At 39.3% G+C, this 27,307-nt stretch overlaps 1 protein-coding gene across 6 annotated transcripts in view; it reads right to left on the minus strand.

The window, feature by feature from the left end:
- The window catches only part of NISCH (nischarin), a 46,519-nt gene that overhangs the window by 12,812 nt on the left and 6,400 nt on the right, over positions 1–27,307 (minus strand). For 3 of the 6 annotated variants that reach the window (XM_007500499.2, XM_056804956.1, XM_007500500.3), the window contains exons 2-15: positions 26,453–26,536; positions 25,027–25,209; positions 16,914–16,962; positions 15,736–15,899; positions 15,132–15,227; positions 13,516–13,611; positions 11,051–11,203; positions 9,188–9,256; positions 7,870–8,055; positions 7,593–7,721; positions 6,153–6,266; positions 5,549–5,657; positions 1,104–1,225; positions 95–147 (exon numbers count right to left, since the gene is read on the minus strand). In XM_007500499.2, the coding sequence (XP_007500561.2) occupies positions 95–147; positions 1,104–1,225; positions 5,549–5,657; positions 6,153–6,266; positions 7,593–7,721; positions 7,870–8,055; positions 9,188–9,256; positions 11,051–11,203; positions 13,516–13,611; positions 15,132–15,227; positions 15,736–15,899; positions 16,914–16,962; positions 25,027–25,209; positions 26,453–26,536 (1,607 nt within the window). Of the gene's footprint in view, positions 1–94; positions 148–1,103; positions 1,226–5,540; positions 5,658–6,152; positions 6,267–7,592; positions 7,722–7,869; positions 8,056–9,187; positions 9,257–11,050; positions 11,204–13,515; positions 13,612–15,131; positions 15,228–15,735; positions 15,900–16,913; positions 16,963–25,026; positions 25,210–26,452; positions 26,537–27,307 lie in introns of those variants that run through there. The other 3 variants (XM_056804958.1, XM_056804957.1, XR_008913460.1) reach the window with 2 other exon arrangements.

Genomic DNA, 27,307 nt, shown 5'->3' on the forward strand with positions numbered 1-27,307 from the left:
AAGCAAATACAATTGGTTGTTGGTCCTTGGGTACCCAGTAGTGCCAAATGAAGGCCAACCAAACCTAAGCCTGAATTTATCAGCCACCCCTCACCATGTGGGATTGTCAGCCTCAGAGTTTTTCCTTGAGTCCATTATAGAAGCCGCCTGAAAAGAGAAGGAAGGCATGTGTCAACAACACGCTAAAAGCAATCCCTCTTCAACTCAATCCCATTACCTTTGGGTCTGAGGCTCCAACACTGCTCAAGGTTCTCTGTGAATCACTGACCAGGAATGCATGCACGTATCTGGCCTACTCAGTGTCCCCATCTTATCTCCCTTTTGTTTGAGAGCTTTCAGAAAGCAAGGTCTAGTCTAGAAATTTGGCATAGCTCCAGCCCACAGTGGTCAGAGAAATCTGTGGTGACAAGAAGACACATGGATGTCCCACAGAACTGCTTTGGAGAAATCTTGGGCAAAGGGAAGATGGATCACAGAGCTGAATGATATACAAGGAGTGTCAAGGATATAGACAGGAAGGACAGCATTCTGCTGCTGTCTCTTTTTCCTGAACACAGGGGGAGGTCAGGAACCCATATCAGCAGCAAAGCAGAAGTGTAATGTTACACAATAATGATGCTGTGCTATGACTGAGAACTCGACACAACATCGTCAGATATAGAAACACCACTATGTGCCCAACTGTAAGCACAGATGTCTTATTCCTGGTCCTGCCTGGCTATACTCTGGAAACATTGTACAAAGGACCCTTCTAGAAACATTTTCCCCATGAAATAATTCCATTAATCCTATTCTCTAACTGAGTAAATGAAAGCTTCCTTATCTAACATTAACTTTTAGAAGTTCAAAGTAAACTCCCAGTAAGACCCTTATTACTAAGACTGAAACACAAACAGTTTATTAGCTTTCGTGTGCTTAACACAAAAACCTAAAAGGGAAAGAACAACAGACTCAAAAAGACAATGGAAATGGTTAAGAAATGGCTGCTTAGAGACATCAGCTGGCAACCAATGGAACTAAGTCAGTTTCTGCTTCCCAAATTCTCTCATATTTTAAAAATAAATTCACTTTCTCAGATAACAAACATCCCTAAAGCCAGTTACCTGTCCTTTATGTGTAGACACGGGAGGGTCGGAGTATCTCTGGGTAAGCAAGGGAGAGTCAGGAGTCACACTAGCAGGTGGCGATAAAGTGCTGGGTAGGGCTGCTTTTCTGTGTATTATTTCTAAAGTAAACACAAAAAGTAATTATCCTTAAGAGTAAAATTTTAAACCATTATCTAGTTATTTATCAGGGACATAATCCTAACACCACAGAATACATGGTAGCAACCAGTCATTAAAACCTATTAGGAGAAATTTTGTACCATTAACAGATCTAATTCTTCTCACACCTAATCAGCGCTGTCTTCCTAGTTTAAGAGAGACTTAATGACAAGTGTGATGTTGATATTTTTCAAAAAAGGGTAACTGTCGCCTATCCACAGATAAGCTAATCAATGATCAGTCCACTTTCTCATTTTATGCACTTCCTTTCCAGTTTCAGGACTAAAAGGATACTTCTTAGACCACTCAATTTGTCATTCACAAATGAATCCATATAATTGAGAGTCATCAAAATTTTAGGGACTCAAGTTATAGTTTGCAAACTCCTGGCCCAAGTGTACACCCCTCCCTCTCCTTCCCTAAATAAGAGGAGTGCTCATTTGAAAAAAGGACAAGCTCCAGAGCTCAAGAGGCTCCTGTCACTATTGAATCTGTTTTCTCTACAACATTTTATACTAGCCTTCTCAGCCACTGCAGCACCTTCCCAGTGACATTTACTTATAATTTATGTGTCATGGAAACAGATGGTGTTTTCAAAAACCAGAGGCTCATTTATAAAAGCAGCACAACCGGAAACTATTTTATTCCTGGCATTTTCTAAATTAGCTGAAAGTGAAATAAAGATACCTAGCATGCTCCCAAGTAGAGCAAAATTATGAGAACTTGACAAAAACGAACAGCCAATTTAAATAAGCCACAACATTAAATATCAGGATGCTTATATAGTCTTAGAAAGCGTACCTGAGAAATAAAGAGAATCTCCTTTCAAGAGAGCATTTCCCAGGAGTTGCCTCCTGGTGCCTAAAATTCGATCTTTACATCCCACAGTACTTATTAAAAATCCTCTAACAGTCAAGCTACACATCAAGATAAATCATTTAGCATATGTAACCCCTCTGCTTTGCTCCCCAATCAGGGCACAATTTTCTTAACCAAATAAGGGGTGAGCTATCCAGTTATCTTATCCATCCTGGGTTTCATGTTCTAAAACAAAAAGATTTTTAAGTATAGTAAAAGAGAAAAACCATAAGACTCCATTTATAGAATGCTCCCATAACTGCCATTTCTCAATTCTTTCCACTATTTTGATTATTTTGTGGAGTCAAAGAATAGGGGAACAGCTAGCTCCCTAGAGAATGCATGCCAGAGTTACATAAACTCTGCCCTCCCTACCATGCATAGGTCCAATCAACAGTTTGCAATATTTTGGAAATGATGGCAGGTGTAACCCAAAGCTACTGTTGGGGAGTTTTGGAGGGGTTTATGCAAAATGCTCTCACTACCACAGAAAAATATGACTATTGGAAGTAAATATAAATGCCTGAACTAGATTGTAACATACAACTTTTTACAACCATTATGAGCTAAGATCAAGCACCAGTAGAACCACAGAAAAAAATCTCTTGAGAGCAAGTTCTCCTATTATCTAGTTCTACTAAAAATAAAAAAATAAATAATCAAACTGGTGTCAGTTTTGTTTGTTAATCTAAAACCACAACACATTTTTGTAACATTCTTGAAACTTGCTGTTTTTCAGTGCGATTACTAATTAAGAGAAAAAAACTGGCTCATGGTGCAGACTTAGCTAAAACCAGTGAAAGGTTGGATGTGTGCCCCGAATATATACAAATTGAGATATTCACACTTCAGTAAGAACAAGCAGGCAGCATTTTCTTGGGTCTGAAGCACAGGCCAGAGATTGGGTAAAGCAGACCAGGATAATGGTTTCATGTTATCTATAAAAATATCATACTGGGAATGATACCAAGAAAAAAAAACTTCAACTGGAAAACCTTATGAAATTTCCAAGCAGAGAAAGCCAGTGTATTTTTCCTCCAAAGTCTGGAGATCATAAAAAGGGTGGGGGGTGGTTAGAGTGAATAGTCAAGTCTTTGCCATGCTGAGAATGATCAAGGTTCTAGTCCCAGGGCAGGGAGGTGGGGTTAGCTACAAGGTGGACTCTTATTCAATATCTGGTTCTGTTCCAAGTCAAATTCTGACCCATCCAGAGACTGATCAATAATGACATAAAGAGAAATGGACTACTTTCTTTCCTGTTTATAACACAACTTCTGTCTGGAACTAATTTCCCTCATGGTTTTTTTCCACTAGAATCTTCCCACCATTGTCACTAATACAGTAGAAATTCTCCTGGGACCTACTCAATTTATTTAACTACAGAATGTTATTTCAAATCTAAGAGGATTTACCTGACTGGTCACAAAAGTTCTTCACAAACTCTACAGCAAATAGAGATGATTTCCCACGTTCTATGGTACCATATAACTTACAAGGACAGCAGAGAGAGCTGGCCACAGCTTCAGGACAACATGGGTTCAAGGCCCACCTTGACCATGAACTGGCTGTTTAGGTGACCCTGGGCAAGTCACCTAGTGACCCTACTGCAGGCAGTCCTCTAAGGAGAAGAGCTGTAGAGAAGGCACCAATATGTAAAATGGTAGGAAAAGTTCCTCACTGAAACCTCACTGAAAAGATGAAATCAGGAGTTCAATAAAAAAAAAAAACCTTAATTTATGAAATGCTCTCTTCATGGATCATCCCATTTCATTCTCAGAAGGGCCCATTATTATCCCATTTCTCCAAATATCAGAAAAGGGAAATGATTTGTCAGGGCCACACAGTAAGGTCAGTGCTCTTTCCACACCATCACATTCTTTTAACAAAACTAAAGAACAAGAGGGCAGCTAGGTGGTTCAGTGGATTAAGAGCTGGGTGTAGAAGACAGGAGGTCCTGGCTTCCAATCTGGTCTCACACACTTCCTGTGTGACCCTGGGCAAGTCACTTAACCCCAGTTGCCTAGCCCTTATGCTCTTTTGCCTTGGAAATGATACACATCATTGATTCTAAGTCAGAAGGTAAGAGTTAAAAAAAAAAACAAAAACAAAAAAACTAAAGGACAGGGGGCAGCTGAGTGGCTCAGTGGATTGAAAGCCAGGCCCAGAGATGGGAGGTCTTAGGTTCAAATCTGGCCTCAGACACTACCTATATGTGTGACCCTGGGCAAGTCACTTGACCCCCACTGCCTAGTCCTTACTACTTTTCTGCCTTAGAACCAATACACAGTATTGATTCTAAGACGGAAGGTGAGGGCTTGAAAAAAACAACAAAAAACTAAAGGACAAGCACTTGTCAGTAGGGACATCTGCCTCTCATGTTTGGTCCTACAAATAGAGAAGTTTCCAAATGGAAGTTGGAATAGAAGTAAGGACTTCTAAAGCAATGGAAAATTTGTGTCACCTACTATAAGGTCAGAACTCTCAACTGGGTAAATTAATGAACAGATGACTAACATTTTAGCCAACCCTCAATTATTATAGACTCATTCTCAGATCTATAAAGCAGAGGTGTCAGACTCAGCTTGGGCAAAACTCCCCAATGTGGCCTACATCAGATTGAAATGTAATCAAGAGGGGCAGCTGGTGGCTCAGTGGATCAGGCCTGGTGTTGAGAGATCCTAGGTTCAAATCTGGCTCCCAATACCTCCTAGCTGCTTGACTCCGGGCAAGTCACTTAACCCTCACTGTGCTGCCCTTCTGGCTTAGAATTAATATGAGAAGGTAAAGGTTTTTTTTCAATGTAATTGGGAAATTAAAACAAAACCAATTAAAAAAATACACTATGCCATAATGCTAATTTGTGATTTTGAGTCCGTCTGTGGCCAGCACATGAGTTTGACCTGCAGAGGACAGGTAGGATCCCCAGGGCCTCCTCTGAAGTGACCATAGGTTGACAGGCACTAATTAGGGCATTTACTAGGGTTATTAGGTTTTCTTCACCTTGTTGGCTCTCACTCTTCCATTAAAGCAGAGCCTGCACAGACACCAATAGAACGGCGTTTGCCTTGTCCTGCTGGAGACCATGCAACTTTCTGGCTGTCTCCTTGCCTGCCTCCTACCCCCACCTCCTCCTCCTGATCTGCCCAGCTTGGCCGGGCAAGTCTTCTCCACAGCTGGTAAGGGGCCAGGCCTCTCCGCACCATGCGGGTACACTCTTCTCTCCCCCACTCTGTTATTCCTGTTAGTATGTAAGCTGCCATGTGGCAGGGACTGTTCTTTTTGCTTTTATTTGTACTTGGTATGGGGCCCCATTAGAGAGTAAGTGCTTACCAACTGCCTGCCTGCCTGCCTGCCTGTCCTAGATGGCCTAGAGAAGTGGTACCCAGAAGCGGCCCTGCTCATCAGCACGATACATACATGATTACCTGGGCTGGGGCCGAGAGGCCGAGGCAGAGAGGGAGAAGAGGGACGAACAGGGAGAGAAGAACAGTTTGATTTGGAGCTGGCAGCAGTGAGCCGGGAATCCTCACTGATCTAATAAAGAAAGCACGCGGGGTTAGGGGTTAAAGACAAAGGAGAAGCCACCTAGCACCACCGAGGACGGCAAGCGCACACACGACTACATCATCAGTGGGGGTGTCTTGTTCAGAATCTGTCTTCCCTCCTTCCACTGACCAAACCACATTTGTAAGGTAGCTGTGGGGGTCAATTCCAAAGCACCTCTCCCCACCTGGTAATTGCACGTAGGAAGGAGGAAAAGAAAGATTGAGAAGAACAGACATAAAACAAGTCAAAATGAGAGGGGAGGTAACTGCACAAAACACCAAGCAATTCTCCAGTCTTTCCGAGCAGACAGAAATGAGCAGAACCATTCATTTCATTTTTCCCCAAGCTGGGTCCTGGTCATAGGTCAGAGAAGGGCCAGTGACTGAGATAACATGACTCTGGGTCCTTGTAAAGTCCTCGGCTGCCCCCTTTGCTTGCCCCACTCTCCCCCCACCCACCAAATGGCCCCCAACATAAACCCACCTTTTTATCAGAATTATTCAGTTTGTACTTAGCTTCCTTTGCTTTCTGAATTGCTTTCAACACCTCTACAGTGTCAAGCTCCTTCTCTGTAGTAATGACATTATCCAAACAGACCTAAATAAAATCCACAGGAAAAATAATTTTCAGGGCATTCTCATGCATGTACTGTGCTAACAGGGTTCATACAGGTCTTTAGTGAATCTCTATGGTGCGGGGCTCCATGAAGAATACCAGGAGGAGAGGCCCTCTCTGGCCCTTTATCTGCCTAATCAAAAGACAGTATTGACAGTAATATCTTTAACACTCTAACCACCCAAAAAACCTCAGGGAAATACTGCTGATTCTCATGAAATCAACCCTTCCAGGTACCCCTTGTTTTGCCCTGGCTCACAGAACCTCTCCACCCCCAATCCTGCCCGGGTCTACCTCCAGACGACCAGTCCTATGTATTTGGAGAAATCCCTGGCTCTGAATGGGGTGCAAAGGCTTCACAAATATGGGTAGGCCTGGAAGGCTAAAGGAATGTGAATTGTAGGCAGAGAGGGAGGGGAACTGGTGCGACCAAAGGTTAGAATCAGGTATGAGGAGTATGTACATGAGGTCCAAAGAGGTGCTGGGCTGGCCAGAGTGAAGAGGAATGGCTATCAACTGGAGGTAACATCGAATGCCAGGAAAATGACTTTATGCTTTATGTTCCAGGCAATCAGGAGACTTGATAGAAAACAGCAGTGTTTGTGAAGCTTATCTGGTAAGAGCGTGTGAAAGGAAGAGGAGGGTTGACCAAGGTAAGGGAGTGGAGCAGAATCAAGGATCTTTCAATCAACATCTATTAAGTCCTTGCTTATAATATTTGTTGTCACAATCTGTCTAGAATATCATTATTTTAAATATTTATTTTTTTCCAATTCCGTCAACAAGAAGTTATTAATGGCCAGGTTCAATTTGGGTCCTTATCTGGAGACCTCATATTTAAGCCTTGGAGGTCCCTCTTTCACTTCTGGTACTGCTGGCAAAGACCAGACTAGAAAATGCTTCTCAATGACACATTTCAACTATTTTCCTGACACAGCTATCAGCTTGGTAAGTAGAATATACTGGAAGAAGACAGCTGACTTCCCAGAACTGTCAGACATTCGATTTTGAAAAGGTTTTTTTTTTTAAATTTTCCAAAGACAGGAACTGTATTTCTCATTATTGCAGTGTTCTCTTTTGCAATTATCATACTCTATCCTCTCTGTTAACTACAAGCTCAGTGAGGGCAGGGCTCATATCATCTGAATGACGATTTCTCCTAGTCCAGAATAAATGACATATTAATACAGGCAGAATATGAACATAAAGAAAAATATGGCCTAGCAATTCCACTGGGCCTTGAGAATCCAAGAACTCGTGGCAGCTCAACACCAATATGGGACTTTGTGTTTTCCAAGCATGGCTTACCTCAGAGGCTCTTTCCCCAAACTGAGCTAGTACTTTGGTCCTATAATCAGGGATGATACTCAGAGGATTGCTGGATAACACCACTTCTTCCAAGCAAGGGAGGCTTCCTATGTTTTTGATCTCATCAATCTGAAAGAGCAAATTGTTAAAAACCTTTTGGTTCCCAAATCTGACAGCTAAATGGCACTTTAGTAGACTTAAAGAGAGTTAAATTATTTTTTTAAATAAAAGGAAACATTTCTAACTCCCCCACCATAACCTTAAAAGAAATCATCACCTGTTCAATTTTATTGTTACTGAGATCCAAGTTGACCAGAGAATATAGTTTGTTTAAACCACTCAGACTTTCCAAGAGATTCCCTGCTAAATTCAGAGTCTTGATGTTTCCTAGTTTGGTATGAACGCCTTCTAATGATGTGAGTTTGTTGTATGACAGATCCAAATGAATGAGATTATACAGGTGCTACAAGTCATGAGAATAGGACAGAAGAATAAGAACTTCATCAATTCAACATGAGTGAAAGTTGCACTAAAACAAATACAAAGTTGTCTGCATAATTAAGAAAACCATCTATTTAAAAATGCCTATAATACAGCAATCCTTTTGATTAGTTGGTACTTAAGTGAATACTTAAATTGAATAGTGAATATTTAAATTCTGTTAAAAGTCTCCCAAATGCAACTAATTAACAAAACACCTACATATATTTGGAAACAATATATATGGCATATTACTAATTCAGACATAGAAAATGTTTATTCAGATATGTATTCCCCTTTCAATTCCCAGATTCCTTGAAATAATCAAGTGCCCCTACCCCAGATGCCTGTGACTCACAGAGGAGGAACCACTGCCCCAGACCAGAATAAATAATTGCTATGAGGATTAGATTAACTTTAAATAGGGCTCCCATAAAGCACTTTCACATACATCATTTCACTTGATCTTAATCCTTGATTCATAGGCCCTAGAGCAGGGGTCCCGAAACTTTTTACACAGGAGGCCAGTTCACTGTCCCTCAGACTGTTGGAGGGCCAGACCAAAAAAACTCTGAACATTTCTGTACAGCGCTGTCTGGGATGGGCCTGTCACACCTTGCACAGGCCCATCATCGCCACCACTATACCAGGCAGCAGTATACACAGTGCGGAATCCCCTCCCCCAGATCGCTACTCATCAAGCTGACATCTTCCACTGTGCAGCCACATAATCCTTTGTGCAGCACCTCATTCTCATTCAGTTACTCTCAGAACAAGGAGCCACACAAAGGATTATGTAACTGGAAGTAGTACTGTATGTGAGCGACACCACGATTTGCAGCACCACCACATACAGTGAGTGTTCCTCTCACTGACCACCAATGAATGAGGTGCCCCTTCTGGAAGTGCGGTGGGGGCTGGATAAATGGCCTCAGGGGCCTGTGGGCCATAGTTGGGGACCCCTGTGAGGAAAGGAGATTATAAATCTTAAAGAACTATGGTACATTTTAATTATTCTTAGATGCCTGAAGGTTTCAATGTTTATTAAACTTTGTTTTTTTGAACTAAACGAAATAGATCTCCTATAAAAGGAATTATTTCTTCAAAGAAATTACCTGGAGATTTTCTACTACCATCACTCCATTGTGACTCAGATCTAAGAACTCAATCTTTGGAATAAGTTTCTAAGGGAGGAAAAAAAAATAGTCAATAGTAGTAACCTCATGATAACTGTTCATGTTTGCACAGCAATTAACAGTTTATAAAGCCCTTGCATATACATCAACTCAACTTTTATTGATGTTGGATCTTTAATATTGCTTACAATACTTTGAAGTTCCAAGGAAAATAAGATTTTCAAGAATTTCTGTACACTTTACTAATTCTTGGGCATCTGAGGGTTTTGACAGACTACCATGGAAGAATAAACACTCTTGGCTTTTCTTCGAACATGTGCACATATGTGATCACTACTTCTCCTGAAAAAGTGCTTTAAAAAAAAAAAGGGGGGGGGTCCTATTTATAACTATTTCTTTAACCATTCCAGCCTGTCTGAATGAGCACAGAGAAGACTGGGCACTTCCAAGAATCCAAAAGTATTCTCTATGGGAGAAGCATGATGATTAAGTTCCAAAAGATGGTAACGTCCCCAGAAGCGATAGGCTTCCCAATTCTAACTCTTCATTACTAAAATGAAGCTTTGTTCAGAATCACTGATGCTAGTAATGATGCTATGTAATTAACCTTCACAGTTAGAAATACAGAATATTAAAACTGGAAAGAACTTCAAGGAGATCACTTAATTCAGGTCTCTCATTTTACAGATGGGGAAACTGGGGCTCAGATTCAGGGTTCGAAGAAACCTCTTATTATAGATTTATTATCGATTCTAAAGATTTCTCATAGATACTATATGTTCTTTAAATTACAAATTTATATCTATAGAATACCAAATGAACTTCTCTCCCACCCTCAACTCAGTCCTTAGACCTTTAATGTGGAACTTCATCTTTTGATATTAATATTGATAAATATTGGTTCTTTTCATGTAAATTAAAACAACTCTGAGGTTTCACCTCAGGCCATGCAAAATGACATGGATGACAAAAGATGGGAACAACCATTTTTAGAAGGGCTAAAAGAAGACAAACACAATGAAGGGCTAGGAAGAAGTGCTCCAAATATTCTGAATTTCAACTTATAGCCATGTAAAATGACTAAAACATGTCCAGATGCTTTGACCTAGTGGATTCCACTATTGGGCAAATATTCAAGATCAAAGGACCAGGGTACGCCAAAGACCTCATACTTTGCTCTTTCTGCTAGCAAAAAAGTGAAAACATCTGTGCCCATTGTCTAGGGAATTGTTTGTGGGGATGGGGAGAACCCACATATGATTTTATTATTGCAGTAAGAAGTGACAAATGAGGAATCTAAAGAAAGATTTACATGAAAAAATTTTTGTATATTAAAAAAAAACAGAACCAAGTTAGCAATATATAGGGCTATAACAATATAAATGAAAAATCACTGGAAAAGTCCTGAATAAGTGAAAAACCAATAAAGGATCCAGAGAACAGATAAACATAACTTCTTCTTTATGATGGAAGTGTGGGGGACCTACTAGAAAAGAATATTATATACACTGACTATGGTCACTGTATTGGATGTTTCTGAGTATTTTTCTTTGACACAAGGAAAGGTTCTATCTGGAATGGAGTGTGTGAAATGGCATCACCAAGGGGTATTTTAAAAAAATGTTTATTTCATCCTGAAATATCTCCTCACTTACAAAACAACATATGGAAGTCATATAGACTGGTTAGCCTATATGTTTTATAATTTTGGCAAACCAGAGAAATTCTAAAAGATCTAACCTTTTCAAAATTCATTCATTTATTTAATAAATATTTATTGATTTCCTAAATCTGTGCAAGGCCCAGCCTTGAGAACTTAAGTGGAGATTTCCAAACTCTTACCACAGAATCATCAATTTGTGAGATGCTATTGTGACTCATATCTAGAGTAGTTAATGTTCTCCATGTTGGAATAACTGCAGTTACAGGGCAATCATGATGTGCCCCTTCTGGTTCCCACTCATCAAACTCTGAGGCTTCAGGAACAATGATTTCCTGTGTAAAAACAGTTTAAAATATCTATGAACGTGTACTAAATGTTTTCCTTTAAAATTCATCATTTTACTCAGTGGAATTGCATGTCGGCTACAGGAGGGGATTATGGGGAGGGGAGGGAAAGAACATGAATCTTATAACCATGGAAAAATATTCTAAATAAATTAATTAAATAAAAATTTTCAAATAAAAAAAATTTTTAAACCATAAAATTCACCATTTTCACAATCACTGAAAAGTTTTAAAGACTATAAATTCTAAAACATAGCTAGAAGCGTCCAATAAAACAAAGCCCCCAATTATCTGCATTAATGACTTCTTCATGAATTGATTGAGAAGCTTTAAAAAACCTATTTGTGAAGTTTAACAAGTGTGGCAAGTCACTTTTTAAATACATGGGGGCAGTGTTGCTATGAATCAATGGCTTCCTCTGGCTCAAATTGACTAAAGTTTACTATATGTGTGAATGGGAGCATCATGATCCTTTAGAGCAGCATGGTTTTTTAGCAACTACTTTGTGTGGGTAGATGACTTACCCTTTCAACAAAAAATCTTGTATCCTCAGTATAAGACAAAAGACTTGTCTACACGGCACCTATCCCATCTAACTTCATTACACCAAGTCAAAGACTAATTTGGAGGCATGGCAAAAGTATTGGCTTATACAAATTCTGAAACTAATGGAACAAAGGAAGAAAATCTTTAACACCTAAAGGAAAGGTCACTAAATCTCTTTTTTTAAACTCAAACTCATCTTCTGTCTTAGAACCAATACAGAGTAAGGCAGAAGAATGGTAAGGGGTAGACAACAGGTATTAAATGACTTGTCTAGTCACACAACTGGAGGCCAGATTGGAACCCAGGTCCTCCTGACTCCAGAGCTGACTCTATCTACTGAGTCATCTAGCTGTCCCAAGGTCACTATCTTTTTTTCTAGTGCCTACAGAATATAAAGCAAAACTTCTTTTGGAATGATTTGAGATTTGAGGCAGAAAAGGAAAAAAGCAAAATAAAGCAAGATGGGACAGTCTAATAGTTGCCCAACTTACTCAAAGCTTTACAGTTGGAAGGGACCTTGGAAACTATCTAGTCTGAGTTCTTAGTACTAGATCTATAAACTTGGGTTTAAAAAAAAATTTTTTTTGAAAACTGATTATTTCAATATAATTATTTTCCTTTTTGAAAATACTATGTGTATATATTTAAAAACATAATTCTGAGAAGAGGTCTATGACACACACAAAAATTAAGAACCTCTGATCTAATCTAACTTCCTAATTAGAGACTGAATAATCAAATATTCAGTAAGATTTTTTCAAGTCACATAGGCAGAGCTGGTTAGATCCTAGGTCTCTTTACACAATGTGTTCCCCTACCCACACAAAAGGTAGTTTTTTTAAATACATAATTCCAATGAAAGATTCCTCCTTCATGCCCCAAATCTGTATAGCAAAGATACACCTTTTTTGTACCTGGAGAAGGACTTATAAATTAATAAGCCAATTCAAAGTTTAAAAAAAAATAAGGAAACTTTTAAAATTCACTTAAAATATCTCTCTTACTAAATCAAAGTCCCCTTAATAGACAACATCCTTGAATATCTCTAGTACTTTTTCAAAAGTTTCCCACATTGATGACTCATTTGTTCTACCTCAGCCAGGTTCCCTTAAAATCCAATAAGAATGAGAAATGAAGTGTTATTTAAACCTGAATTTAAGCTAATGATATTTATAATTCAATTTTCTTAAAGACATCTCATTATGCTAGAAAAAGTTCTAGTAGTATTTACTTTTAATAATCTGGTTCAAGCTAAAATTACATGATTACCAAATGCTCCCATATACATTTTTTACTTTAAAAAGAAAAACTATACAACTTCATTAAGTATCTTATTAATAATACCCATTAATATAAATTAATATCCTAGAGGAGGACTATTTTAAAAGTTGAACTCATCAAAACGATCATTATGATACTAGATTCAGGGAGCTGAGAAAGTCCGTTAGGAATTACCCAGCTTAACCTTGTTATGATTTGCTCAAGGTCATATTCCTAATTATGAGGACAGGACTAGAACTCAAGTCTTGTAATTCTCTGCCTAGTGCTTCTGCTATGGTACCAAATGCTCTGTTAGGTAGCACACAGATCAGAGACAGGGAAAGGGCACTTATTCCAAATCCCCAATAAAAAGATTGATAAAGAACAACTGTGTGGATCATAACCCTAAAACTTCTTATGGAGCACCAGCTGAACCTAACTTTGCAAGCAGGATCTTGTTGGAGCTTTTTCAGACAAGAAGGACACAAACTTACTCTCATGGAGGCTGCTGAGAAACGGACACTCAATGTGGCTAAGGTGTGTTTGGATGAGATCAGCCCTTTGATTCGCTTTGCATCACAGTGGCTTATCTGTTTAAAAAAAGATCAAAATTCATAAATTCCATTTCCCTGACAATAAACAGTGATAGGAATGGGAAGGCAAGAAGCCAAACAAAGACCTGAGTCACTCTTGCAAAGACTTAAGCACCAAGTGAACATTTTCTGAAAACTCACTGATATCCCTTCCCATTCTCCTATTTAATGGTAAGGTAAGAGGTTAACACTTGGATTCATTTAGAATACCCTGAGCAATGACTGGAGATGGAGGATAACTACAGCTATAGCCACATTTCTACTCAAACAACCTTCATTTTGGCAAACCTGAGTCTGGTCGCCTAATTCCACTTAAGTGTGAACTGCTGACCCCATAGTCAGAGTGAGAAGAACTATTGGTTTACAACAGATCACTGAAAGAAACACAATTTGGGGCCTATTGTTAGCCTGTTATTTCTTTAAAAATACAATTTTCTAAACTAGAACAGCATAAAGGAGCTCACACATTTATATGGTTTGTCACAGTTCACAAAGGACTTTCTTAGGCAAATAAGTATTAAGAACTATGTAATTCAATACTAATATGAAGTGCTCCTAAGAGTAAAATCTCAAATCACAAATGTGAACAATTCAAAATGGTAGACAATTCCTACCCATCAAAAATTTCATACAATAATAATCATGATAAGCTGCAAAAAATCTGACTTAGGAAGGCTGAAAGTTCTTGAGGTTTTCTTTAACAACAAAAAACCTTTTTTTTTTCCAGTCAACAAGCATTTTTCTTTCCTATGTCCTCCCTACTGAAGAAAAAAACCACAACAAATAAACAAAATATTTTAACAGGTATGTATAGTTAATCAAAATGAACTCCTGCATTGGCCATATCCTAAAAATGTTCATTTTGCTGGACATAGAGTCACCACCACTGTCAGGAGGTTGGTACATAAGTCATCTCCATCATCAGTTCTCCGGAATCACAGGTTGTTGTCCCTTCAGTTTTTCAATCCACTTTCTGCTCAGAACTCTCTCATGCTTAAGGTATAAGAAAGATATCTCTATAGGACCACCTCATAGGCAAAGCACTAGCTTTGTGTCTTTTTTTTTTTTAACCCTCACCTTACATCTTGGAATGAATACTGTGTATTAGTTCCAAGGCAGAAGAGCAGTAAGAACTAGGCAATGAGGGTTAAGTGACTTGTCCAGAGTCACACAGCTAGATAGTGTCTAAGACCACAGTTGAACCCAGGACTTCCTGTCTCTACAGCTGGCTCTCCATCCACTGAGCTATTTAGTTGCCCCTATGCCTATCTACTTTTAAACTTGCTGGATTTCATGTTCACTTTCCCTCTGTCAATTGAGATAAACATTTTGCTTTTAAGGATCTCTGCTAGTGAAGAGGGCCAAATACCTAACAAAATGTGTGTGTCGCCTGGAAGCAAGAAATACTTTTTGGTAAAGGTTTGCTACTTTTGACCAGGATGGGTCAAAGACAATCAAAATAAAAATAATTTCTTCATAGTTCTCAGAATCTTATAAACTATCTATTCAAACCTTACCTCTATCTGATGAAGAGACTTAAATATTGACAAATCAAAAGGCAAGAGATGCTCCTGAATGTTGCTGGTCCCAAAAGGTCCTCCTGTGCCAGACACCTTGGAATTAAGGATTTTGTTAGGCATGATTCTCTAAGGGCTCCTGCACAAATGTTCATGTCATCAGTGTTTGCATTAGCTACCAAATGGCATATGGCTAAATCATGCTTTCCCAAAGTTTCCCAATTAGCTTTAGTTGAGCTCTGCTGTGAGGTGTTCATTCTACAATGAAGAACTAAGTAGATGAGTCAGTGTTTATAAAAGCAAAATAAATCAACAGAGCTAAGCAAGGCTGGAGAATATCAACTGTAAGCTCCAGCTGCCACCTTGTGTCAAGCTACAGTAGCACCCAACCATCCTGTTTAAAGATCACTGGACATAAAGTTAGGAAACCTTCAAAGATGCTGAAAAGTTCATCTTCCTTGGACAATCTCCACCCCACCACAAAATAAGAAGAGTAAATTCTTACCTATTTAAATAGCTGTAACATTACCCAACTGCTCTGAAATACATGAATCACTTACAAACAGGTCACAGGAACACAGGCCATAAGAGGGGCAGGAGTTACCTTCAGGTATCGAAGTCTACATGTGAAGTCCAGAATATGACCCAGGTCAGTCTGGGCATCTCCATTAGCACAGGTGGGTTTCCCCTGCCTCAGCTGCTGAGTGATTGCATATAACTGCAATGGCCTAATGGCAAAAACCTCTCCAGCCACTAAGAGCTGTTCTCCTGAAAACCGACAATAAGAAACTTAGTTCCTGCTAGAGAAAGTCCAGCAGCACCCAGGCCACCTGTTTACCCCAGACCCTATTGGGAGGCTCAAGGAGAGTTGCCAGTAAAAGGTGCTTTCTAAGAAGTCCTGCAGTCCTAGAAGGAATTCTGTTTTACACCACCTAGAAGGAAGCAGCTAGTGGCGAATGAATAGAGTACTGGGTTTGGAGTTAGACTCATCTTTATGAGTTTAAATCTGGCTTCAAACACTTACTAGCTCTAACACCCTGGGCAAGTCACTTAACCCTATTTGCCTCAGTCTCTTCATCTGTAAAATGAGTTGGAGAAATACATGGCAAACTGCTTTAGCCCCTTTGCCAAGAAAACCCCAAATGGGGTCATGAAGAGTTGGACATGACTGAAACTGAATACCACTACCATTCCCATAAAGGGATACCCACCCCAACAGCACAAATTAAAATGGGAAGCACATTGGAGGAGGTTCTGGTCTTTTGATTTCACTGACAGGGGAACTCCAAGATGAGGAAACTATTTCTCCCTATGCATATGGTCTTCTGATTTGTAATTCTCCTTTAGCTCATAGTCTGAGTGGCCTATGGTCAAAGAAGTCAGTCTGTGTCCATCAGGATCATGTAGGTCTTCTTGTAAGTTCCCTTCTTCATTTACCATAGCATGCTGCCTCTTGGAAGGGGTAATATCTCATAAAAGGTAAAAATTTAGGAATTTTGCTTCCAAAAGGAGTACAAATAAAACACAGACTGTGTCCAAACTTTCTGAGGAAAGGATTCATCTCAGGGAGATTAAATATTTAGCTGGTGTCACCAGAGGCACCTTGTCAAGTGGCATGTATGGCTATATTTGCTAACCACTAATTAATTAGGAGCTGGATGGGATCTATTTTACAGAAACTTGTCTGAGGTAAAAGAAAAAAAAACTAGGATAAAAGAAAAGAGATCAATGGATTAATAATAACTAGGAGTGCTAGTTAAAATATTTTAGATCTTTCCTTACCTTTGTGAAAGAGCTCCTCAGCAAGGGCAGCAGTGATGCCATTTATTTCCTGAAGGGGGAAAAAAAAAGGATGGGAGTATACCCCCATCACATGGAAAATTTTAGTTAACTTAATATTCACCCAGCTTTAGACATTCCCAAACTGGCAGGTGAATGAATACCTGAAGACTCCCTAAATTGTTGAAATTCTGACACCTGAGAAAATGAAACAGAATTAAGTCCAAGGTAAAGCTGTAAGTCCTTAAGAAGGTTAAAATGTACAAAGGTATATAAACCAGCAAAATTTACTTAAAAGGCAAAGGGTGCAAATGAAATCCCCTAAAGGTAACAATTCTGCAACCATAGCCAACAAGTAACTCCAGGGGCTACCTCTCCCAGAATTAACTGGTCCAGGAAGGAAGCAGTTATCAACCAAAGCAAAACAATGCAGTGCTCCAGAAGACTAGGAAAAGAGAGGTGAGGAGCAGGGGCATCAATCTTTATTCCCTCTGGTAGAAAAACATACATCTCCCCACTGACAATAGCTGACACTATAAAAGTTACATACATTATCATTTAAGTCTACAAGTAAGGGGGATACTCCAGATAGTATTATCCCCATTTTACAGATAAGGAAACTGCTGCTCAGTGAGGTTAACAGATTAATCCAGGGTGACACAGTAACTATCAGAGGCCTTCCTGGCTTTAAGCCAGGCACCAACTAGAGAAGCACCACTCCCCACATTTGACCAGCACAAGCCTGAAAATTCCAACACTTTTTGGAAGGGTTGCTGCAGTCAGCATTCCTGATTTCATTTTTCCCAATCTGAAAATCATTGTTAATAATGTTTCTAAAGGAGTAAAGGCGAACAAACAATTTTCTTTCTACAGCTGGGATTCTTATATTTATATTGATTTTTGAAATAATGGAGGCAGTAAATTAAAAGGAAATGTGTCAAATGTTCAAGGGCTTTGGCTTATCTAGATGCTTCAACTTTAGAATCATTGGGTTGTTGTAGTTCCTCGGAGATCACTAATGGAATTTCAAATCATTTAGAGACAGTTAACAGTCCTCTTTATAAACATTTCCAAAAAGAGAATGCTTTCCTTTAACTTGTGTTTTTTCAATCATCTGATTTTAATATTTCTTCTTGTCTCACAAAATAATTGCTTTCTTTCTGTTTGGTCCAATCTAATTTTTCATGACAATCATTTCTTAGGTAAAGTTTGCCACCTTTCCCATTCTGTTCTGTGTAGCATTCACTTCACTTAAATTTTTTTGTATCTTGTCTAATTTATCCCAGGTGCTCCTGGGGTTCTACTTGGACTTTAATTGTAGAGTTAATTCCCCCCTAGCTGGGTTTATTGCATGGGCTTCTCTCTACTCACTATTTCTTCCTTCATCAGGTATGGTGCATTTCTTAACTCAGTTAGTTCCTGCATCAGGTTCTTGTTTTGTGAAGGGTTTGGGGGTTCCTGGAAGCAGTGGCTAAGGCTAGGCCCTGCCTTCTGCAGGAATCCTGGGTTTGGGCTCAGTCTTGTGAGGATTCAACTTGGGCTATGGTTATAGCCTCTCCTCTCTCCTTGCACAGTCCTGAAACCAGTTGCCTCCCTTTCTATAGGCTACTGGACCTTACACCTCCTCTGGCTTATTTCATCTTAGGTATCCCCTAAAGGTTTTTGGCAGAGTTCTTATGCAATTGGAGACTGAATAGAGCTTATTGTTATTTCTATCTGGTTTTCTTTGTCACTCTTCTTTCAGGTTCATTTTTAGAACTTTACTGGGGTGTTTGTGGGGGATCTGGGTCCCGTTAGGTTCTACCACATGGCACCTCAGTCAGAAGTCTGATTTCTGATAAACTTCCAATTTTTGTTAGAATTTTCATCATCTCAAAGTTCACCATTAAGTTTAATATATATGTCTCTAACAATCATTTCTACTTTCCTCAGTAGAAGCACAGTTGCTAGCCATATCATAGGACTTTGGAAGTGAAAAGGCCTTAAGAGATTACTCAGTTTATCTCCTTCATTTTATATATAAGGGCCCAGAGAAGCCACTGTGGCTTTTGAAAGGCCCCACAAATAGTTAAAAGATCACATGGACTACGCAAGTTAGAGTTCGCAAGGATCAGAGAAGTTGCATAGTTTTATATCTGTTTTACAAAATGAAGGAGCTGGGGCTCAGTAAGTTGAAGTGACTTGCCAAAAGTCCCACAGGTGGCAGAACAGATTTGAATCCATGTCCTTTAATGCAAGACACTAGGCTCTTTCCTTTGGATCATGATGACTCAGTTAATGGCAGAGCCATCATCTTCCTTAAAATAATTTTGCATATGAAGAGAAGCAGAGGGAAAAAAAAACAAACCTCCCAATGAGAAGCTGTCAGGACATTTGCCACACTAAAAATTCTTTCCAAGGCAGTTATTTCTGAACAGTCTCATGACTAGCAAACAGCTGGAGTTTTCAAAAATGCAGGAGTCAGAAGGGAAATGCAAAGAGGAATAAATATAATAAGCATTCTAGTCACATCAAGAAGATAGAATCAGGAAAAATTCTTTTGATATAGACAATATTATTTCTGAACAAAGAAACTTTTACTTTTGACAAGACAAAGTGGACTTTATTACCTTCTCAAAGAGCTCTCTACAAGGAAGGAATAATGAAATCCTATTGCCCAGAAAAGCTTATATGACTCAAAAAGAACAATAATGTTTTATTTCAAATAACTTGAATTTTGTATTTAATCTTAATAATCATAATTAAGATAGTATCTTTTCCTTATGTAAAAAAAGCAAGCATGATAACCCCTACTATCAGGGCAAAGGTTTTATCATTTTCTACATTCAGAGCACTATTTTTCCAGAGCAATTGGAAACAAAGCCTGGGTGTTTTTGTTTTAAGCTAATTATTTCTATAGCAAATGTTTCAATGTAAAGATAATTTTGTTGTTGTTCAAAGAGTCTGAGGTTTGAGGAACTTTAGGGATGGACACAACATTCTTAAAAGTAGTGTCCTGGATGGCCCTGAAATAACAATAAAAGCAAAAATAATAATAGAGACCACATATCACCTCAGCCAGAGGTACACATAGTTAGCATAAAAGTTTGCAAAGTGATTTACATATATTTTCTCATTTGAGGTTTGCAATAGCCCTGTGAGGTAGGTGCTCTTACTGTGTCTATTTTAGAGATAAGGAAACTGAGCCTGAGAAGTTAAATGACTTGCCTGAGTAACACAATTGATATTCATCAGGGACAAGACTTGAATATAGCTCTTTCTCTGAAAGCCTAGCCCTCTATCTACTAACATGCTTGCCTCTCAATCAAGTCTTGATTTAGCTATAATTATAAGCAAAAGATCAAATTTTGTAAACAGCCAGCAGTTAATGAACAACAGTAACGAAAACTTGAACCTTTTTATTGGGAGAAGATATATTAACAGGAACAAAGTCCTTGCCTTTGATCACCACCAAAACCTGTATTAATTTACCACAGGTAGACAAGAAAAATCCACACCTCCAGTTCTCTTGCTGCCACTCTCCCCAACCTTAGCCCACCCAAGCCCCACCTAACCCTGACTATTTCCCTTCCACTAAACTTTAGGCTTTTTCAAATTTTCAATCACTCAGCAATTTCTTATTTGAAGTTCATATTCAAATGTCCCATTCAATTGAGATTAGACTGGCTGATCTATCTAATCCCAGGTCAGCCTTCTTCCTTTCTCAGAGTTCAGCATCTGACTTATTAGCTTCCTTCCCTAAAACTAGGAGGACTTCAACATCCATGCTGATACTCCCTTGAACTCTTCCCAGTACTCTTTTACTTTGCCCACACAAGGACACCTTGGATAGATCACACCCACAAATGTTTCAGTCCTGCACCCATTCTTTGCCCTCATAAAGACCTCCACATCCCAGTACTTTCATCACCTCTGCTCTGACTTCATTCCCATCTCTCCAATCTTGACCCTAGGACCATCCTCTACTCTAATCACTTGCTCCATCATTCTATCATCTCTCTTCTCTGCCCAAATCACATTTCTCAATTACTCCCAGCATCCATCTCTTCTCACCATACTCATATGCTTCTGAACAGAGGCATGTCATACAATTGTAATGATGAGGAATGTTACAAATTCATATCCAACTTCAACTGGGTCTTCACTGCAGCAAGAAAATCCTTGTATTCTTTCCTAACTGATTCCCTGTTTCTCCCCACAAATCTTTTCCAAACCTATTCTCTCAAGCCTCTCACTCCTTCCAATACTCTTCCTCCCCATCACTTTCTGACAAAAAGATAGTTACTGAAGCATTAATAGTATCAGGAGCCTCATACAGGTCAGGTTCTGACAAAAAGATAGTTACTGAAGCATTAATAGTATCAGGAGCCTCATACAGGTCAGGTAAGGGGAGAATGGCCAAATCTCACTGTCTTTTCTCAGTTCTCCCTCTTCCTGTTTTACCTGAGACTCCCGATACTATTTATATAGGAGCTCCCTCTCCTGCTTTGCTTCACTGCTCTCTCTGGTTCTCTTACTTATTCCTTCCTGGCCTCCTTTGCTGGTTTTCATTCCTATCATGCTCTCCAAAAGGGGGTGTTTCTCTTTTCTCTACACAACTTCATCAGATCCCGTCCCCACAAATTTACTACTTGACTATGATAATACAATCCAGAAAATACATTGAACATAAAGGCATTTCAAACATTTCCAGCTTCCTGTTGGACTTCAAGATCAGAATCAGGGAAGTATCTATGGGAAGCTGACAATTAGCAGATAACAACTCTGCAGAGGCAGATAGATCCCTTTGGACAATGGACACTTGATCAGTGAATGTCCTCTGGAATGAAAAGTAACAGTAAACAGAATTCTAGATCTAGAATCAGGTAGACATGAATTCAAACCTACCTCAGGTACTTACTAGCCATGCACACCTCTAAAAGTGAGCTAACCTCTAAAGCCCTGGTTTCCCCATATGCAAAATTGGGATTAAAACACTTGAAGTATCAAACAGGGGCATTACAAGTAATCACCACAGAATGTTAAGAGTTGGAGAGGAACTAAGAAGTCATCTGGTTCAAACTGTTCAGTGCCACTTAATATTCCTGGGTCTCGGTTCCCTCTCTTGTAAAATGAGAAGGGCTGGATGATATGGCTTCTGAGGTGTCCTCCAGCTCCAGACAGCTCTATGCTGCCAAGAATGAGACTACCCTCTGTAGTATATCTGACAAGGGGTCATCCAGCCACTGTTTTTGGACAATCCTCATGTATGGAGGTGTTTTCTTGCATCAAGACTCTTTTCACCTTTCAGCTGTTACCCTTAGTTCAGCCCTTTTGGGCCAAGCAACTCAATGTCCTCCCCTTTAATCCCATCTGTCCACATCTACTTGCATGTAGTTTCCACCACAGGCTCTTTCAGGAAAAGGCCTTTTTTGCCTTTTAGTGCTATTATAAAAAAAAAAATCCCAAAACAAAGAGAAAAGAAGGAAGGCCAGGAAGGCCAGTCAAGCAGGATAACTCTGAAAGTAGCAGGTGGACCTTATTATATATTAATTTTTTTTTAACATTTGGGGAAATACAGTCCTGTCTCCCCTTTGAATCCTGATCCAGTGCCTCTCTGACATAGAAGGAAATCTAGGCTTTCAAAAGTGGTGCCAGCGGAGCCTGACCACCATGACTCATTCAGAGAGCCCAGCGTTAATAAGAAGTCTTTGCATTCCTAGAACCTAACTGCCTGTTTCATACAGCAGCATACCATTTTAAGCAGTGAAGGATGGCCCAAAAACGTTAACAGCACTCTACTCATGCAAACCTTGTAGCAAGCAATACAAACAAATGAAAGATCTCAAAAAGATAAGGAGGGCACTAAATACTTTATCTGACACTTCAAAGTCACAAGCTTTCCTGAGTTTTGTCCCTCAGCTCTGTGCCACCCATCCTTATAATAGTCTTCAATCAATCAACAAGCATTTACTTAATGTTTACTATGTACCAGGTACTGTTAAGTGCTGGAGTTACAATGAAAAAAACAACAACTATTTTCATCTACTTATTTATATGGGTTTTTAATGATCTTGAATTAATATTAAAGTACCACACTAAAAACCAAAGAATGTGAAACATTTTCATAAGGGAATTATAATCCTCAGCCTCCTTCAAACAAAGCAGAAGTCCAACAATTTCACAACAGGAAACTAGTTAACCACGGCCCCTGAGTAATAAGAAATGCACTGCACTGGTCCCAAGCTATAATATACACATATACATATGTATATTCCAACTGCTGACTGCTGCCATATTTCAGATATGGCCAGGTGGAGTTTTGTCAGCAAAAGGATATTAGCAAATTTCCTTCTGTTTCCAAGTAAAATAGTCTTTATTTATCACTAAGGGGTATTTTAAAATAATAACTCAAAACCATTACTGATTAGAGAAATGCAAATCAAAATAATTCAGAGGGAACACCTCATACCTAGGAGAGTGGTTAATATGACAGACAAGGAAAATGACATGTTGGAAGGAATATGGAAAAATTGGGACAATAATGCATGTTGGGTGGAGTTGTGAACTGGTCCAAACATTCTGGAGAACAATTTGAACTATGCCCAAAGGGCTATCCAACTGCACTTATCCTTTGACCTGGTAATACCACTATTAGATCTGAATCCCAAAGAGATAAAAGAAAAAGGAAAAATGGCCTACAGGGACAAAAATAAAGTGGCTCTTTCTATGGTGGCAAAGAACTGGAAACTGAGGGGATGCCTATCAGTTGGGGAATAGCCAAACAAATTGTGGTCTATGATTGTGATGAAATATTATGGTGCTATAAGAAATGATGAGCAGGGGGGCAGCTAGGTGGCTCAGTGGATTGAGAGCCAGACCCATAGACAGGAGGTTCTAGACTCAAATCTGGCCTCAGATACTTCCTAGATGTGTGACCTTGGGCAAGTCACTTGACCACCATTGCCTAGCCCTTACCACTCTTCTGCCTTAGAACCAATATAGAGGGAGGGAGGGAGGAAGGAAGAGAGAAAGGGAGAAAGGAAGGCAGAAAGGAGGGAAGGGGGGAAGTGGGGAAGAGGGAAAAGAAGGAAGGGAGGAAGATGATGAGCAGGATGGTTTCAGAAAAACCTGGGAAAACTTATATGAACTGAACAAAAAGTGAAGTTTTTAGAACCAGTCTTAGAGACAGGAGGTCCTGGGTTCGAATTTGAGCTCAGAAGCTTCCTAGCTATGTGACCTGCTGGGCAAGTGTAAAAAAATAAAATAAAATTCAAAACAAAACAAAACTTAAAAAAAACTCATAATCATAACTGGTGTGGCATGGTTCTAAGTAATATGGCTATGGGCTTTTAAGGATATGAAACACTTGATTCATTGAAAAGACAATTGGCTTTCCCCCCAAAAAAGTGAACCATGAGAGAGAATGGCTATTGTTTCTTAATGTAAAGCCTCTGTAACTCTAGAAGACTAAAGTTTTGTAGAAGTATTTCTGTGAAAATCACTCTATCTGTAAAGAATGTTTTTACCTCAGCATCTCAACAGCTCTTGAGTCTGGCAATGATCCCTCAATTCTGACTACTGAGCATAGAATAAGAACTGAATCATCATGCAGCAAGGCCATCTGGGAACTCTCTGACCCTCGAAGTCTGGCAATCTATATACCATAACACTAAATCATTAATATTTTAAGTCAGGCATCAATTCCATTAAGATGATCACTTGAATTTTTAGGTTAACAAAACCAAGTAAGCTATTTAAAAGAAGTTTCAAAAACACTTCTCTGCTCCTTTTGAGAAGTCCTCTTGGCTTAGACATCTGCACTTACCTCCAATTACAATGCTTTGTGGTAAAGGAAGTCCTAAGGGTACTTTTAATCTAAACCATTGCCCATACTAAAAAATCAGACTTAGTTAAATATTGCTCAATCATTCTAACCCAGACAGCTTAAGCCAGCATATCTTTCCATAGCATACTTGGTCTGACATACACTTCTTCACTAACTCAAGTGACACCAAATACACAAGATCACAAAACCACAGAATTTAAGAGTTAGAAGATCAAAGATCACCTAATCTAACCCACACTAACCACATTTTATGCTTTTCTCCCTCATGCTTAAGCCCATACAACTTACATATAAGTGAAAATGTAAAAAGTGTGACAACACTTTAGGTGCAGCAACAGGGAACTTGGTAAGAAGTGTTTGCAGGTAGACTTCCAAATCTTTCTGTCTTTTCTCCACCAGACTTTTGGAATTTTTTCCAATTATCTTTTTAGGAGGAAGTAAATTCTTATCAATCTTCTTTTCAGCAATGAGCTATAAGAAAACATAATCAGATTATAATTAGATGAAATAGAAGGCCAAAAGCTTAAAGCACAGCATTCACCCAATCTTTCATAGTCCCTCATCTGATTTGTGGGATAGAATGACTGGACTTACGGTTCTGGGAATCAGGGTATCCAAGACTGACTATATAAACTACACTGTTAAACACATCAGCACATTTCAGAGTAGAAACACCATTGGGAAGCCTCTAGGTATAGGCACAAAAGCAACATCATGCAACTGATTCCCAAACTCCCACAAGAACTTCTTGAACTTCAGTTCTGGTACTTCCTTAAAACATTTAGATGGAAAGTAATCCAGTAGAAGGGCTTTCTCTAAAAGAAAACTAGAGCAAGATCCTACCACTGGGCTGAACAAAAACAGCTATTAGAGATAAAAGATAAAATTTGAAAAGCTGAGATACATATATACATCAAAACAAAAAGTTCAAATACCCCAAATTATTTCTGTCCACCTCATCTTAATGATACAAATCATATATGTGGGATTAGTTATCTAGTGAAGAACTCAATATAAGAGTCAATATACTCTCTAGATAGTCTACCTAAAATGTCAAAGTACTAAAGCATTAAAAAAATTCTGGAGTTAACATTCTGTGATCCAGCTATTATAGTTCTTCTTTAGTAATATGGGGACCCAGTACCCCACCCCAGACCCTGTGCCCTACCCACCCCTCTGTTCAGGGGCGGGGCCACCATGGCTGCTGTTCCAGGCTGGAGGTGGGGTCATGTCTATACTCAGCCCCTGAGAAGGTGGAGGGAGGCTAGAATGACCCACCCACTGTGTTTGTGGGCAGGGCCAACCTCCCAGCCAGCCAGGGGCCTTCTCAAGCTCATAAGAGATCTCTGCATGCCCATATCTTTGGCACATGTGCCATAGGTTCGGCATGACGGCCCTAGCCTTTTTAAGATGCTATTTTCCTCATAGTACACCACAATGAAAAATTTGGTCAAATAGTATACAATCCTGGGGGCAGCTAGGAGGATCAGTGGATAGAAAGCCAGGCCTAGAAACAGGTGGACCTGGGTTCAAATCTGAAATCAGATACTTCCTAGATGTATGACCTTGGGCGAGTCATTTAACTCCCATTACCTAACCCTTACCATTCTTGTACCTTAGAACCAATACATAGTACTGATTCTAAGATTTAAAAAAGGGTTAAAAAAAGGTGTACAATCCAAGAAAACAAAGCAACTACCTCCAATGGTGTTACCTTTTCATGTAAATCATGGAAGTCACTGTAACGATGTTTGACCGTCCATTGATGGCTGCCAACAGTAACTTGGATAATATAGACCTAAAAAGGAAATCCATAGCAATGTCAGGTATACCAACCAGCAAAGTGAAGGAGATCCCCCTGCCCAGTCAAGGTCAGAGCAATAGTTGTTAACTTTCAACAGTCCCTCCTAGAGATGAAAATTCCATAGAAAAAAACATGATTGACAAGACCCAGTCAGGACTAACTGACTGATATCCTAGGCTAACTATCCAGATCTCTAGCCTCTTATATGACTTCTGCAGAGTCTACTTTTCTACCTCCTTCCATTACTGAATTTCTGTGTGTAAAAATAAAATACACACACACATATACACACACGTACACACACACACACACACACACAAAATGATAAAGAAACACATTTTATTTATTCATTTTTTTCAAATAGGACAATAGTCTTGAAAATCAGGTCTATGTTACAAGAAAGGGAGAGGGAAAAACTGGGGAGCTGGCAGTCTCTGTGAAGCCAGACTAGTTCACTGAGGGTCTGAGAGAAAAGCAGGTATATTCATTTTAGAGCTGAACAATACTTCTTTCTCCATCAAGAGGAGTTCCAAGTTCTAAGTCTGGCATTAAAGGCTCTCTATACTCTTCTCTCCACCCATCTATTTTTTTTTTTATCACATCTCTTTTTAAAGGTATCAATTATGGGAGGCAGCTGGGTAGCTCAGTGGATTGAGAGCCAGGCCTAGAGATGGGAGGTCTTGGGTTCAAGTCTGACCTCAGACATTTCCCAGCTGTGTGACCTTGGGCAAGTCACTTGACCCCCATTGCCTAGCCCTTACCACT

Source organism: Monodelphis domestica, chromosome 7 (genome assembly GCF_027887165.1).
Source record: "Monodelphis domestica isolate mMonDom1 chromosome 7, mMonDom1.pri, whole genome shotgun sequence".
Lineage (NCBI taxonomy): Eukaryota > Metazoa > Chordata > Mammalia > Didelphimorphia > Didelphidae > Monodelphis > Monodelphis domestica.